The 16,974-nt window shown below is 43.0% G+C and overlaps 2 protein-coding genes across 2 annotated transcripts in view; one reads left to right on the top strand and one right to left on the bottom strand.

Moving 5' to 3' along the window:
• The window catches only part of slc22a23 (solute carrier family 22 member 23), a gene marked incomplete at its 5' end in the record, with an annotated part of 27,113 nt that extends 15,035 nt beyond the window's left edge, over positions 1-12,078 (top strand). Inside the window, 7 exons of the mRNA XM_080473670.1 lie at positions 160-346; positions 2,741-2,868; positions 4,851-4,953; positions 5,189-5,415; positions 6,783-6,815; positions 7,463-7,586; positions 9,295-12,078. Coding sequence (XP_080329796.1) covers positions 160-346; positions 2,741-2,868; positions 4,851-4,953; positions 5,189-5,415; positions 6,783-6,815; positions 7,463-7,586; positions 9,295-9,715 — 1,223 coding nt within the window. The 3' untranslated portion in view covers positions 9,716-12,078. The remainder of the gene's footprint in view (positions 1-159; positions 347-2,740; positions 2,869-4,850; positions 4,954-5,188; positions 5,416-6,782; positions 6,816-7,462; positions 7,587-9,294) is intronic.
• Positions 11,988-16,974, bottom strand: psmg4 (proteasome (prosome, macropain) assembly chaperone 4). Its single transcript, XM_080473669.1, has 3 exons — positions 16,722-16,974; positions 13,945-14,020; positions 11,988-12,818 (listed from the first exon to the last, which is right to left on the bottom strand). Exons 1-3 carry the CDS (start codon positions 16,944-16,946, stop codon positions 12,697-12,699), a joined length of 423 nt encoding a protein of 140 aa, XP_080329795.1. The 5' UTR covers positions 16,947-16,974; the 3' UTR covers positions 11,988-12,696.

Here is a 16,974-nt window from a genome sequence, read left to right as displayed (position 1 = left end):
GGGAAACTCAATACCGGCTTCACTATTGAACAAACACACACATCACTCTGGTCGGAGCTGCTGTTTAGTCTCACACTGTCCAAATATACGCAGCTTATGTATAATTCACTGGTCTCTCCTTTATATTTTCCCTTTCTTCCCTGTCCTCCTCTATTTCAGGAATTGAGCTTTGTCTGCCAGGCTGGCGTTTCTCCATGACCATGGTGGCCAGCTTTCTGATGGTGGGCGGCCAGCTACTCATGCCCGGGGTGGCTGCGCTGTGCCGCAATTGGCCGGACCGAGACGACTGGCAGGTCCTGCAGATCGTCATAATCAGCCCCTTCGTTCTGATGCTGCCCTACGTCTGGTGAGGAGGGGGGAGCAGTGGGGGGGGGGGGGTTAGTGGTGGTAGATTCTTCACTGAGCTGAGCCAGGCGATGGCTTGCACTGTACACACTGCGCTACACAGTACTCAGCCACCAACAATACTCTCTTTCTCCTCTTGTTTTTCTTCTTTCTTCCCCCTCCGTTTCTTACGAGCTCTTGTCAGCATATTTCCCTCTCATCCTTTTCGGACATTTTTGTGTGGGACATCATGCGTGGGGGAACATAGCCAGACCCCCCCCCCCCCCCCCCCCCCCATAACCTCTCTTCACTTTTGACTCTTCACCGATTCACAGCCGCACAGTTAATAAGCTGGTGACACCATTACCACGAGCATTGATAGCAAACCACAAAGGAACAGCCTGACGGGAAGAAATTCAACATTCGTGTGTATTGTGTTCTGATGGTAGCTGTCCACAGGGGTCTTTCTTCTCTCACGGAAAAATTGCACGCCAGATAAAAAAAGAGGCTTTCCTTCAACTGCAACACAGGACTGCGACACTTTCTCATTGCTCGCCTGCGTTTACTTACAATAATTTAGACTTTGAAGGGGTCATATTATGTACAACACTACTAATCGTCCCCATACCTGGACTGACGCCCCAGAAGTGAAGACAGTCTGTCCTCTCTCTCCCTGGCTGGTTTCAGGTTTTAAAAAGTGTGTTTCTCCAACCAGCCAATCAGAAATCAAACCCTATATAGTGTCATCGGGGGTTGAGCCAATCCCAATCAAGGTAGGCCCTCCCTTTGACTCCTCCCACAATCAGGCAGCTCTGCTCTGGCACATGGCACCACGAGAGGAAGTACTTCCTCCTCTTCCCAAGATGGGCATGTGTGGGCGGAGCCAGTCCAGCTCACACAGACACAGCAGATTCTGAATGCAGCTCCTATGATCCAATATTCAAATGGAGGAAAATCAAGGAAAAGCTGGATTTGGGGGAATAAACTTCAAGGTTTTTGGACCAAGGAGAAACATGTGAAAGTGTTGAAAAGCTGGACAATATGACTCAATCAAGTAAATAAAGGGTTTCAACTCAACAGAAACACCAACATTCCGACAACAGCCCTCCAGCTCGCATATCTCTCCACTGTAATTCTATAATTAGCCAGCGAGGCATTATATAAAACTGTGTGCGCTGATACCACGGTAATCCCTTTCCTTTCCGTGGTGAACTAGAGTCAGCTTCTTCTCCAGCTGCCTGCATCTGATTGGACGAACGCGTCGACTCGGGGCCGTCTGCTCCTGGAGCTCGAACCAAATCAACATGGCGGCTCGGTCACAAACGTTCTCTTCTATTGCTGAAACAGTTCAGAGAAAAAAATATTTATGAAAACATCTGAGGTGGGAAATAAGCCGTGCAGTTGCTGAATCTGCCCAGATTTTGTTTCCACCACAGCTTCGACGTTTTATGTAAATTTCGCGATGCGCCAGACCGAAGCTTTACTTTATGCAAATGAGGTCAAATGAGCAACGCACCCAGCATGCACTGCGGCGTGTTTCACATAGACAATGAATCGGAAATTGACAGATCCTGTGGAGACGTACTTGGAGAGTAAGACACCAAGGAAATGATCTGACACTTCAAAAGATTGTCGTCGGCGTTTCTGCCGTTTCCACGTATCGTTTTCAAAACGTTGCCGTGTAAATGCAAAACTTTCCTGAAACAAAGACGCAAAAGCGATGTGTTTTTTCTTGAAACGTTGTGAAAACAGGGCCTTAACCTGCTAGGAGGGAGAGGTATACGCTTCAACATTGATTGATAATAACTTTAAAAAAAGGGAAAAGACTTATAAGGTCCTTATTCATCAATATGAGGTTGAACTTTGCCATTACTGGCTTGTTTATCGATTGAACTTCAGACCTCTGAAGGAGACACAATGTTTAAAACCTCAAACACAAAATGACCAAAAAAAAAAACAACTACTTGCGATGAATAAAAAAAACAAAACTCTACAAGACCTGAGATGAAATATTCCTAAATCCCTCTCCACTGGTTTCCTTCTGTTCAGTCTTGAGGGAATTCAAGTTTAAATCCCAGCTGAAGCTGAAAAAACTCACAAAGTCTACAGTCAAAGTTGCAGTGACATACTGCTTGGAGACGTCTGTGTACTTCTATTCTCTCCATTTGCATTTCCAGCAGTGAGCTTCCAAACCTCAAACCTCAATGAACAAGCATTGACAATGAATAAATATAAAGTAGTTTTTCCTATTAACTTCAGTGTTTGTGTGGTGTGACTGTGTACTACGCATATAGGTACATTTAGAAATGAACTATGTGTTGAATTGTACATATCTACATACTGTATGTGAATATTTAAAGATCTATGTGTCAGAAAATAAGTAATGCTCATGATCACTCCCTGGCTCCCCCTGCAGGATCTTTCCTGAATCTCTGCGCTGGTTGCTGGCCACCCAGCACTACAAGCGGTCCAAAGCCATGATGCTGCGCATCGCCAGGAAGAACCAGGTGGAAATGAGCACCGAGCCCAGCGGAGTCCTCACAGGTGAGGAAACTGGACCTGGAAGCTGGGCTGAATAATCCATTATCCCGCAAGAAAATCTTTTGCCCTTTCAGTTGCTTTCCTCGCCTCATTATGCCGATTATTTTAACCCATCACATCCAGACTGTCTGTCATGTTGCAGCTGCTCTCTGCCGTGTGATGAAATGATTGTGCAACACATTCAGAGGCCCCCGACAAAGGCTCAAAGTTTCCAGCAACACCTTTCTTCTGCACCGATGATGAAATGCAGCCGCAATCAAAGACCTTTTGATTTTTACACTGGAAGGTCAAACCGTCGAAGATCATCAGTAGCAATTACTCACTATTAATGAAAACACAAAATGCCTCCTGCAGGTGCGGAAAAGGTCGACGTGACGTCTTAATCGGCTTATTTGTGGAACTTGCAGCTCAAAATAACAGAGATATAACAGTGAAGGTCATCTGAGATGTCGTTCCGCAGCATGTCGTCTTCTTTGTAATTTTTGTAATGGAATCATGAGCAAAAAAAAAAAAAAAAAAAGATGAAGGATGAAGCTAATTTATTTTTTTATGAAAACACATTTTAGAACTGGATGTTTGAGTGAAAACAAGATTAGAAATAAAGTGTCAAAAAAGCAAACAAAAAACAAAAATATTTTCTTGATAATAACACATCCCGCTGTTCACATATTGGATAATTCCATAAATATATTTTTTTCTACTGTCAGTTTGTTTAAAAACAACAACAACGATTTAACAGTTACAATGGTTACACACTTTATATCAAGACTTATCGAGTGACTATCTTACTAAACTCCTGTTTACTGGAGGAGCAGACGAGCTCGTAGGCCCCGTTTACAGGACAACGTTTGAGTGAAAGACTCTGTTGTGCTTTGGGAGTCTGTTTACACGATAACAATGCTCGGAGTCACTGAAAACGCAACTTCTTCAGAACGATTCCCGACGTTCACTTTTAGGCAAACGAGTGCAAAGAGGAAAACTTTTCTGAAACCGTGATAACGATCCAACTTGGTCTTATGTGCAGACGAATTTCCGTGTGCTCCCTTTGTTAATGTTAATTGTTCTCGGCAGGCATGTGTGGTTTCAACACAAAAACAACAAACAGCACTCTCTAGTGGTTCAACATGAAAACTACATCATTTTCAAAACGTTGCCGTGTAAACAAATGAAAACACAAAAACGATGCGTTTTCGACTTGAATCATGGAAACGGGGTCTCGGGCTAAGAAATAGAAAACCAGCCACAGTTAAGAATATATACACTTCTGTCCTGGGTTGGTCCTGAATTTTGAACTTTAAATTGCCGTAATATTCTGGATTACCTTTTCACTGAATCGCGTCTTACAATTCAATTAAAAGTTAACCCTAAAGGTGCCAGCGTTGAGATTATCATTTGTATCACCAGCGGACCAACCTAAACTATCGAGGAGAAGATTTCTGTGCAGAATTACATTTTTGTGTAATGTTAGATTAAAAAATAAATAAATTTAAAAAAAAAATTAAAAAGTTATTTAAACCCAACCCGATGAATTTAAGGGCAAAAAAAGTTTTTCTTGCAACGTCCCATTGATGTACAGCAAACTTAAGGAAATTTTGTAAGCTCTTACTTCACAAGGCTGCCACTGTTGGTAAAATATTGATATAAAGGCCCGTGAGAAAGAAGTTTGATGCAGAGGAATTGAAAATTATAGGTAAAATCATTGTATTCACTTAGGAGGTCAATGTAATGCAACTGAGTGGATACAGATGAAACTAACCGACTGACAAACTAAAGTTATCTGGCTGGATTCACCTGACAACTACTCAGGTTTCCTGAATTTAAGGTTAAACGTTTTATGACATGGTGATTGTGACCAGCCTGCTCCCCCCAGACAGATGATGAACATGGACGTCCTGCATCTAACTGAAGGCCCCACAGCGGGCCGGCCTCTTGTTGCCCTCTGAAAGGAAAAGGTCTCAAGGTGTGCATTTCATGTTTCCTACCAGAGCTGGAGCAGGAGCTGCACAGGAAACCCCAGAGGACCTGCATTGTCAAGATGATGAGCACCAGGAACCTGTGGAAAAACATTGTGGTGCTGTGTGTCAACTCGTAAGTGTGTCGTGCTTGTGGCTTGGCTTGTACAGTACACCCCCCCCGTCCCCCTGCCCCTCCACCAATCAGAGCAACACATCCGTTGTGTTCAGAGCATGAAATACACATGAGGCCCGTCACCCGGAGACACGGAGAAGCAAAGACTCTCGCCGCCGCCGCCGCCGCCGCCTCCTCTGTTTCGCGGCGCCCCGGCACCGGCCACTCATGGTCCGTCTGTGTGTCGTCTGTTCAGCCTGACAGGTTACGGGATCCACCACTGCTTCTCCCGCAGCATGATGGACCCCGAGGCCCAGCCCACCGCCCTGTGCCACGCCGACTACTACACCATGGCTGGAATCGCCGTGGCGACCTGTCTGGCTCTTTGCCCCGCGGTGGGGTTGATGGGCCGGCGTGGAGGCCTGCTCACCTTCATGATCATAACGGCGCTGGCCTCCCTCCTGCAGCTGGGCTTACTGAACCGTGAGTGGAGAATGGCTGAACCCACTTTTCTATACAGCGAAGGCAACTTTTGACTCTGTGTTTCTTCTCTGGAGCTCGTCAAAGAGCTTCACTGGGTCGTGGCCAATCTGCAGGCATCACCAGTTTCTAGGTTGACATCCACATTATAGAGCATCTTCCTCCATTACAGGGCTCATATTATCTAAATTCACTTTCTAAAGGTTCTCCAGCAGTACTAATCGTCTCCATACCTGGAATGACGCCCCAGAAGTGAAGACAGTCTGTCCTCTCTCTCCCTGGCTTGTTTCAGGTTTTAAAAAGTGTGTTTCTCCAACCAGCCAATCAGAAATCAAACCCTATATAGTGTCATTAGGGGGTTTAGCCAATCCAAATCAAGGTCGGCCCTCCCTTTGACCCGCCCACAATTAGGCAGCTCTTCTCTGGCACATGGCACCACGAGAGGAAGTACTTCCTCCTCTTCCCAAGATGGGCATGTGTGGGCGGAGCCAGTCCAGCTCACACAGACACAGCAGATTCTGAATGCAGCTCCTATGATCCAATATTCAAATGGAGGAAAATCAAGGAAAAGCGTGAAACTTTGAATATGATGTTTCTTGACCAACGAGACCAAACAAGTATTGAAAAGGTGTACAATATGACTCCTTTAAGTAGCTGTAGTTTAGTAGCCAATAGTCGTACAATTCTTTTTAAAGAAGTAACTATAACCAATAACAGCCACCAGTAAAAAAAACATCCCCTTTTAATACGTGTAAACTGATTATTTCGGGGCGGCTGGGGCTCAGCTGGTCATTGCTTGGAGGTTGCAGGTTCGATTCCCTAGCTGTCCCTGTCCACATATCAGAGTGTCCTTAAGCAAGACATTGAGCAAGACATGCTCACCTCCAGGACCGTTATTATCCAATCGGCTGCAAGCAAGCTGCGTGCCCGACCACAGACGTCTCTCCAGACATATTTGACATTGGTTTTTACCAAATAAATGAAATGAAATACATGAAGCATTCACATAAACTTTTACACATTTTTCATACATTTTTAACAAACCAACAAATTATGTATTTTAATCACTTTTTAAGACGTTTTTAACTTTTTAGTTATCCAACTATTTTTATTGATTTTTTTTCCCACTAGGCTACACATTTACCAACACTTAAAATACTTAAAATACCCGATACTAGTATTGGTGCATCCCAGAGAAAAGTCATGAGTGTTTTTCAGAAATGAACGGATGATAGAAAACTCCATTCTTCTTCGACCTACTTCTGCAGTCTTTGCAGTATTTTTATTTTTTTTAATAGGTCAGTGCTTTTTGTGTTTAGTAATGACTTGTTCAACTGTTTTCTTCTCTCCGATGCTCTGCTGGAATCCAGTGATTGGGAAGTACAGCCTTCGCCACGACATAGGTACGATGAAAATGTTTCAACATATTTCTAATAGAACAACTGACACAAGATTTTTATCAAGTCATCATCACATGCTCTTTACAACTATGTCCAAAAATGTATAGATTATTATATATTATTAAGAAGATACAGCTAAGATCTGTCAGTATTTAAGTAGAATTGCTGCCCCCTATGGGTTTAAATGATCCATTTATTACACCAAAATCTGGTCGTTTGAATCCTTTATTGTGAAAGATGTCTTATATCATAACTGTGACAACTAAATGTAATGGTTTCAGTGTTTATACATTATTAAGATAGGAATTACAACCGTTTCAGATTGTTCATATTATTGTATCTTTTCATAAGTGAAGTGTAAGTTTTAATAAAATGACACCGCCGCCCTGTGTTTCCTAATGTCAGAGCAGTTTGACTGCTTTAAATTACAATTTGACAGTTTTAGCTGTTCTATTAGTATTTATTAGTTTTCATCCTGAAGGTTAGACCATTTATGAAAGATAGTTATGGCGTGCTCATAAATAACTAAATGTTTATATACATATCTCGATCTTTAAGGGGCACGTTAACATATCTCTCACATCGTGTGCTGTTTGTTTGTTTGTTTGTTTGTTTGTTTGTTTGTCTGTTTAACGCCGTCGTCTCGCCAGTTCTGAGAGACACTCTGAACAGGAAGTTCTCTGTGGCGTTCTCCATCATCGGCATGTTCTCCTCTCACGCCGTCAGCACCCTCAGCATCTTCTTCTGCGCTGAAATCACTCCGACTGTCATCAGGTGAGCTACCTGAGGATATACCGTGTAGTACCTCAGCTCACACACATTTGTAATATACAGAAGTATTGAAGGCACAATAAAGTGACTCTGCCGTTGACTCCTGGGACGTATGAATGAGTCAAACTGAGTAATTTGGATTTTGGACATCAGGAGATCCAAATTTTGGCCAAAATAAAATGGTGTACTAATGTGAGTTTAGGGTTAATCACATGGGAGCTGGTGACTCTGCTCCACTTTAATGTGCTGTGACGTGGCTTTAACCGTTAACGGTGCAGGGGAAGATAATAAATCCGGACGCTTGTCCAGAATGCGAGGAAACTTGAGGTGTAGTTTGGTTTCCAAGAACACATCCATCTGAACTCGTAATGTTCCTGGTGACAAAGGTCTGAGGTCCCGTTTAGGATTTCATGAGAAAACTAAAAACTTTCAGCTCCTTTTCGTTGTACGTTTACACGCTAACATTCTCAGAGCCACTGAAAACTCATCTTTCTGAAAACGGCTCCCAAAGTGGACTCATGGACAGACGACCCAGTTGACAGTCACTGTGATGACAAATCCAACTTGGTCCTCTGTCCATACGAGTGTCCGTGTTCTCCCATGGTTAGTGTTTATAGTGTTTTGTCGTCTATTCACATGAGTGTGTGGCTTCATTACAAAAACACCCAGCAGCACCCACTAGTGGCCCAACATGAAAACTGCTGAATTTTCAGTATTTCTGCCATCGTCGTGTAAACGCGGAACTTTTCTTAAACAAAAACAAAGTTTTCATTTGAAATGTCATGTAACCTTAGCTATTGCACATACATTGGTCAGGACTCCAGCCCATCAAACAGTCTGTGTCTGTACAAAGATTCCTACTTAAATACAATGATATGATTATCCAAGGTACAATAGTGCCACCTTGTGTTTATAGTGTACAATCCCAAAATGTTAAAAAATACCTCTTACAATCGTCAGCAATCATATTGCATTTTAAAGTATGAGGTATTACTTTTATCATTCAGCATCTCAGCTTGACGTATTCAGGCTCGACATATTCCAATAACTTTAAATAAAGTCTTTAAACCAGGGGTGTCCCAGTTACAGCCGCGGGGCTAACGACAGCCCAGTGGTTCATTATATTTATTTTAAACCACAGCCAGTTTGGAAAATATAACGAGATATGTACGACACATACTTCTGAGATTTAACAACAAAATAAAGCTAATCGCACAAAAACGACAAAATAATGTGGAAAAAGTCCACAAATACTTCACTTTTTTGTAAGTACCTCAGCCGTTTTGTTATTGCTCTTCAGAATATCCCGTCTTTAACCTTCGACAAATTGAAGTGGAAGCAGCTGTCGGTGACCTGAAGGATAAGACCGTAAACAACAGCAAACTAGGTTTGGCTAGCTAGCGTGGCTAGTAGCAGCAGCTGTCAGTCGGTGCAGGTCAACGCCTCATTCTTGTTTATTTTAGATGAACATTGTGTTAAACCACATCGATTTAACATAACATATCTTCATTTCTCACCGCTCGGTAGCTCCCACTAGTGGCGGGTTGGTGCATGACATCAGTGACAGCATTTTCCGGTACAACTAGGAAGGGGGGCAGATGTTTAACCATATAGGCGATTAGTTGCACACACAGTTCTGCGTTAATTACTGAGGTTTCACTGAAATGTGTTGGTAAAAGTTCACCCTTCGGTTTTGTGTGTCTGTGTCCAGAGGCGGGGGGCTGGGCCTGGTGCTGGCCAGCGCCGGCTTCGGCATGCTCACCGCCCCCATCATGGAGCTCCACAACCAGAAGGGCTACTTCCTGCACCACGTGATCTTCGCCTGCTGCACGCTGCTGTGCATCATCTGCCTGCTGCTGCTGCCCGAGCCGCGGGGGCAGCCGCTGCCCGAGAGCATCGCGGACGGGGAGACCTTCACCCGTCGCACCCTCCTCCACCCGGGCGAGCAGCACCTCCTGCTGGCCAAGAGCGACAGGGACTACTCCCGCGTCCACGACACCCCGCTGCACCTCTCCGCCACCGGGGGCGCCACAGTGGCCGTGGCCACCGCTCTGGCAGCGGTGCCCGCCTCTTACGCGCTCGCCACCGGAGGGGAGGTGATTGGAAACTGTGCCATAGCGAACGGGGTGTGAAGGCCCACGTGATTCCCGCCTGAACTGAGCGGTCTTTAAACATGGCAGGAAAAAAAAACTAAAACCTTTAAAAGGGAAAAAACAAAAAACAAAACGATGAACTCTTGTGACAGTCCAAGGTGGTGATAGTACGTCTGTGTAATTTGTAGTGACAATGATTCATTCAGGAGTTGCCAAAAAAAATTACCTTCGAGACAACAATTATCCGAGGTCAGTGTGTGTTTCATAATATCTTCAGTGGTGTTGGTGATTTTCTCGCTGCCGCGACGCGGCCGAGAAAAGAGGCAAAACGTGGAATTAACTTTGAATAACGTGTGTGACGGTGGGTTTCTCTTTGTAGTTTGGACTTTTTGAAACTGGATTTCACCGGATTCTTTATGAGTTGTTTTGCACTAAATGTCAAGAGACACAATCAAAAGTGTTCAGTGATTTTTTTTTTCTTTTTTCTTCTTCTTCAGCATTGGAAATCCAGGGACCGGCTAAAACCACTACCAGTCTTTTTATTGCATGAAAGGGCACAAGGGGTTTGTTTCCTCTTTGTTTGGTGTCCCTTGATTTAAAGTCCAATGTTGCACTTTATCCTCAGAGAGGACAGTGTAGACTTTTTCTTTTTCTTCATTTAACCCTTAGATGCATAAGTGACAGAACCGAGAACTCCACCATTCATGGGTTCAAAAAGTCCCTCATTTATTTCTTTGGTTGGTTGATCTATTCCTAGTCTAGCGTTAGCTAACCGTAAAGTCGGACGAACTTGTCGATATATAATAATACCTCCTCTGTACTCAATTATCAAAAAGGGCGATTCCATACAGTACATACACCGACGCTAACGTGGGCAAATTTGTATTGCAAATAATAACGCCATACTCTTTCAGCTCTTTCAACAGCCACGTACACATCTACCATTATCGAGCATAGTTTGCGCGCTATATCATATGCTAAATGATTTTTCACACAATAGTTACGAATGACGAACGCGCACTCAGTACAGATATGAATGTTAGCTAGCCGCTGTTAGCTAACAACAGAATATGAGTAGTCACTAATAAACACATTAGTACATAAACACACACATAATTGTTAGCTATTTTAGTTAGCTGGCTAGGGTTAGCTAGCTTAGGCTAATATGTTGAAATGTGAAACGGCATAATCTTTTACAATAGTTATAAATGACCCACAGACGCCACACAGGAACGTTGGCCAGTTAAATCAGCCGGCTGGCGTCAGCTAAGACACCGTTCACTCGACGTTTCAAGTGGAAATGCATCGTTTTTAAGTATTTGTTAGTGAAAAGTTTCACATTTACACAGTAACGTTTTAGAAACTATGTAGTTTTTATGTAGGGCCACTAGAGGGTGCTGTTGTTTTTTTATTAAGGAAAACGCATACACAACTGCAGAGACAGACGTGTGCATGCTCAGTCGCAGTGCTTCCGCGAGTGTTTTCAGAAAGCTGCGTTTTCCCCCCGTGTCGGCGCATTCACAAAAGGTCCCTTTTTCAAAAAGTTGTGTTTTTTGCAAAAACACGAAAAACCCCCAAAACACAACGAAAGTTTAGCGTTTTCACCTGGAAATGTTGTCGTGTAAACAGGGCCTTAGATTCATGTAGTTTGTTGAAACGTGACAATAACATACTTTCACACACATCGACGCCGGCTTGGCTTAGCTGGCGTGGCTAATTTCATACCATCATTATCGATGCGCCCAAACAATTGTGGTACGGATAATCATCACACTTATGTGTTTCAGACTTTGTCAAATAAGTTTTGGAGACTGTGTGGTCATGAATAGGTTAATCCCCGACAGTCACAGGTGATAAGAGTAAGAGAGTCCAATGAAATTCCACAGGAAGTGAGCAAAGGCCTTTTTTTCTGACCCCTTAGTGGTCGTAATAAAATAAAATACACTTCACTTTGTACACTATATGAAATATGAGCTTTTCATTGCAGAGACATTGTAGGAAAATGACCTCAGCTGATCATCTTTTTTTTTTTTGGGGTGACAAACTTATGCACCTAAGGGCTAATAAAGAAAGCAGCGTGGCTGCCTTTTGCGGGCGCATGATGGATGTCGGGCGTGGCGAGCGGCCGGCGACCTCGGCAGGCTGCTCGTGTCGCCCACACAGACTGATGCTCAGTGAAACGCGGGGAGAGCAGAACGGACGCGAGCGCGGCGCTCCGTCTAATGACGCCACTCTGCAGTTTGAAGGCTTTATGGCGACGGCTCTGTTGTTTGAGCAAAAAAACAAACAAACTGAAAACTCAATTGTAATTAAAGAAAAGCAGTATTTATTTTTTGTCATGATGCCAAGGGCAAATTCTTTTTTTGGTTGTTGCTTGAAATACCTCCTTGATTAGCAGGAGTCTCACTCCTTGTCCTCTGTACTGTGGTAGTGTTGTAATCCTGCTCCTAGGATGTGTAACTCGAGACAGAAAGCACAATATTTTGACAGTTTTTTTTTGACATAAACATTGTGACGATTATAGCGTAGAGCAGCGTAGCCTGCCGGGTAGACCCGGCCTCGTTGTATTTAGTGTACCTTTATACACTTTACTATCCAAGTATCCCTTAGGACTGCACACAGCTGTAAGGTAAGGTAATTCATTATGTACGGACCTTCCTTTTATAGAAGAACCACCAAAACATCCTCCATTTTTTTTAAACCCCCATATATCCAATATATTAGCACACAGTATTTTGAACACACTGTATGGTTATAGTTTGTATGTTTTCAACACACTGAGATTTAAAAAAGAAAAAAAAAGGACAAAAAAACTCAACCACTAATGCTGTTTTCTAAGTGTTATTTTTTTAATATGATGCATTTGTACAAAAACAAACAAAAAAAGCCATAGGCCGACATGTTTTGATAATAAACCACTTAATTTATTACGTCAATAAAAGAACCCTGGGTGTATAATGTGTCTGTCCTGTTTTTTTTTTGAAGTTTTCTGATTGGGGGAGGGGATTGGTCCGAGGAGTTCAGAAGTGATGTGGATGAAGCTCCAGCTCCTTCTTGATGCGGTTCTCCACCAGCAGACTGAGGCTGGAGTCCGTCAGCGGGAGGCTGTAGCTCACAAACACTTGTTTCTTCGTCTTCTTTGCTGGTAAACAGTACAAGATGTCACGTTAAGCCGAGGGGACACACGACGGGGTCGGGGTGAGATCGGATGAAACTACTTCAACAACGGGAGAAACGTCTCCCGAGACAAATGGTTGAATCGGTTCTGTGGTTCTGAGAAGCTGATCAGCATAACCGACAACAAAAACCTACATTCTAAAGATTCACGCTTTATAATAATTATAGAGCACCTTCTTCTAACATCCAGATTATAGAGCATCTTCCTCCTAACATCCAGATTATAGAGCATCTTCCCCCTCTAGCATCCAGATTATAGAGCATATCCCTCCTCCAACATCCAGATTATAGAGCATCTTCCTCCCCCTAACACCCAGATGATAGAGCATCTTCCTCCTCTAGCATCCAGATTATAGAGCATCCTCCTCCTCTAGCATCCAGATCATAGAGCATCCTCCTCCGCTAGCATCCAGATTATAGAGCATCTTCCTCCTCTAGCATCCAGATTATAGAGCATCTTCCCCCTCTAACATCCAGATTATAGAGCACCTTCTTCTAACATCCAGATTATAGAGCATCTTCCTCCTAACATCCAGATTATAGAGCATCTTCCTCCCAACATCCAGATTATCGAGCATCTTCCTCCCAACATCCAGATTATAGAGCATCTTCCTCCTCTAACATCCAGATTATAGCGCACCTTCTTCTAACATCCAGATTATAGAGCATCTCCCTCCTAACATCCAGATTACAGAGCACGTTCCTCTTCTAACATCCAGATTATAGAGCATCTTCCTCCTAACATCCAGATTATAGAGCATCGTATTCCTCTTACATCCAGATTATAGAGCATCTTCCTCCTCTAACATCCAGATTATAGAGCATCTTCCTCCTAACATTACGATTATAGAGCATCTTCCTCGCACTAACATCCCATAATATAACTACTACAGAACTAATCCAAAGTTACTTTTTTATTTTCAGTAAGTAATGAAGTACATCTTACTTTCAAAAAGAGGCAGTACTTGTAATGGACACATAATATTATCTTTAGCTCATATTCTTACAATATAAACCTGTTGTCAGTCTGAGCAGGTCAAACATGTTGAAGTATCTTATTCCAGCAGTGATTGACTGGTGCAGTATTTTACCTAATCTCTGGGCCAGAGAACTTGCGGTGGTGTCAGACGGGTCTCCCATCACTAATGTCGACAGAGGCATCGAATCCTGGAGACGGAAAGCAGAAATCAGAGTTTCCCTTCGTAGTACACTGAGGACTTCCCTGCTGTTTAACTTTAATCTTAAAGAAGTTTAATCCAGAGTGTGGGCGACCCGTGGCAGACGTGTTATTACACCTCCAGCAGCTCCTCGTCGAGGATGCCGTTTCTGGTTTGTGGTTACAGTCGGATGATGTCGAGTCTTTTAGGAGTCCATTAACCGCCACGCGAGTCTGAGCGCTGGAGGAGCCGTGAATCACAGCACGCTTGATTTAATTGCGACATAGAGCCTGCTGCACCCTCCTGTCAGAGGATCGGAGCTTTGACTTCACACAGACGACGCAATTTGTAAGGAGGAATGGAAAGGATATAAAAGCCCCCTGATGTCTTCACTTCAGAGTGATTAATACGGAAGAGTTTTAGGGCCGCTGAAAAAAAAAAAAAAATTCAGAGGCTACAAAAAAAAACGAAACCTTCGTGGCCCCAGAAAAAGTCGAAAATCAAAGTCGAGATTTTTTTTTTTCACGGTGGAAAATCAAGTCCGTCCCTCCACATGCCAGCGCTGTGACTGGTTCCTCAAAATCAGGCGGTTTAATGAAGTGATGAAAAGATGCTTCAGGACAGAATGTAGCTCATAAACACGGTGCAGTTATCATCGGTACCAGGACCAGAGGAGACAGAGCAGCCTGCTGCCTGGTTCTGTAGAGGAACACAGTTATCATCAGTACCAGGACCAGAGGAGACAGAGCAGCCTGCTGCCTGGTTCTGTAGAGGAACACAGTGATCATCGGTATCAGGACCAGAGGAGACAGAGCAGCCTGCTGCCTGGTTCTGTAGAGGAACACAGTTATCATCAGTACCAGGACCAGAGGAGACAGAGCAGCCTGCTGCCTGGTTCTGTAGAGGAACACAGTTATCATCAGTACCAGGACCAGAGGAGACAGAGCAGCCTGCTGCCTGGTTCTGTAGAGGAACACAGTTATCATCAGTACCAGGACCAGAGGAGACAGAGCAGCCTGCTGCCTGGTTCTGTAGAGGAAGTTCGTCGAGTACGAAGGACAAAGACACGGATCCCGGGCTGCTTATTTAAATGTTCTTATTAATCAAGGAAATCCTGTGTAAAATCACGTCCATCAGCAGTAAGCAACCCGATATAGTCACAATTAAGTGATTTAATGTGAATTCACATCTACGGGCAAATGATGAGGGATGGACAGACGTCTCTCCGTGAAAAAAATAATAAGCTCGACTTTGATTTTTCGACTTTTTCTGAAGCACATAAAGGTTTTGTTTTTTTCCTCCGAATTTTTTCTTCTTCTTCAGTGGCCCTAAAACTCTTCTGTAGATTAAAGATGTTTCACAAGAAGACCAGACGAAAAAAAAAACCCCAAACAACTGAAGACGATAAACTCTGAACTCACGCTGAACTGCAGTTTTGGCTGAAGACAGTGTCAATGATGGCTTTTGTGATCCATAAGAAATAAAGAGCAAAACATAATGCTAGATTGAACCTTTCCGTTTGACATTTCTGCTGAGTGTTTATATTATAAAACAGGGGGATACACCAATACCACTGTATTTGTAGTACGAGTATGGATTTTGTACAGAGCCACAGACAAGACATCTGAAATAAACTTACTACACGTAACTTAATATTTCATGGCTCCAAATATTTATCCGAGGCTATGAAATACTACCTACAGAAGGTAAATTTTCTTAATGTTCAGATTCTAGTCATTTCCGGTAGTAATTGTTTGGTTTTGTGAGAATATTGACATTTTCTCTGCGCCACAACAAAGAAAAACTTTCGATTTACAGGTTATTATTGGCACTAATTTACTGGTTCAAATCATCTCAGATGAAATTGTGCTGCATGTGGCCCCTGAACTAAAAACAACTTTGGCGCCCCCAGGTTAAACTATTTAATGTCAAAGTAAAAGTCAAAGTGAGCTTTATTGTCAATTCCGCCGTACGTACAAGACACACAGTCTGTCAAGGGAACACGGCAGCAAGATTTAAATAAGAAGTTCAGAAAACTGAAACGTGCAATATATAATAATTAATCCAATATAATATTTGAATGTGTCATATATAACACAATATACCCTGAAATTTCCAATTATAATAAGATACAATACAATATACCCTGAATTGGCACTATATAACACTGTGCAAATGTGCAAATGCAATATAATGCACCCCTGAATGTTCAATATATATTATAATATACCCTGAAATGTGCTAAATATATTACACTATATCCCTGAATGTTCAACATATTTTACAATATACCCTTGGATGTGCAATATGTAATGCAATATACCTTGAATATACACTATACCATACAATATACCCTGAAAAGTACAATACATCAAACAATATATTCCACAATGGGAAATATATAATGAAATACACCTTCAGAATAGCTATAATGTGTGTATCTGTATCATGTCAAAATTAAGAAAGTTATTTAAACAGAATATGCTCAGTTACCTCCTACAAGGTTCAGACAAGCAGAATTACAAGGCAGAAATAGACCGAATAAGATTCCACCGTCAACACACAAGCTCCAGTTATCATGGAGGTTCTACAATAACAAAGTGCCAGAGGAGGGGAGTTTAGGTAGTTTGAGTGAGTTTAGGTAGTTTGAGTGAGTTTAGGTAGTTTGGGTGGTGTAAACAGACCTGAGTGACAGTATTTTGTGTACTCACAAATCTGCTGCTCATCGACACCGCCAGGTTGGACAGAACCGGGGAAGAACCGACCCACAAGAAGAAGCCTCCGCTCAGCTTCATGACGTGGAAATGCACCACCTGCTCCAGGATCTTCTCCGAGAAGTTGTGCAGAGAGATGCCCTCCGTCCCGCCGTTCACGGCTTCAGTCATTTTGTCTGCTTTCGTTTTGTTTGGCTGCTCGTCTCTGCGCTCTGCCCACATGAGGCTCGTGTCGGCGACTTCCTGGTTA

This window comes from Lipophrys pholis (genome assembly GCF_963383615.2).
Source record: "Lipophrys pholis genome assembly, chromosome: 10".
Classification (NCBI taxonomy): Eukaryota; Metazoa; Chordata; class Actinopteri; order Blenniiformes; family Blenniidae; genus Lipophrys; species Lipophrys pholis.
Note: the sequence above shows the minus strand (reverse complement) of the source record. Positions and strands in the feature narration are given on the sequence as shown.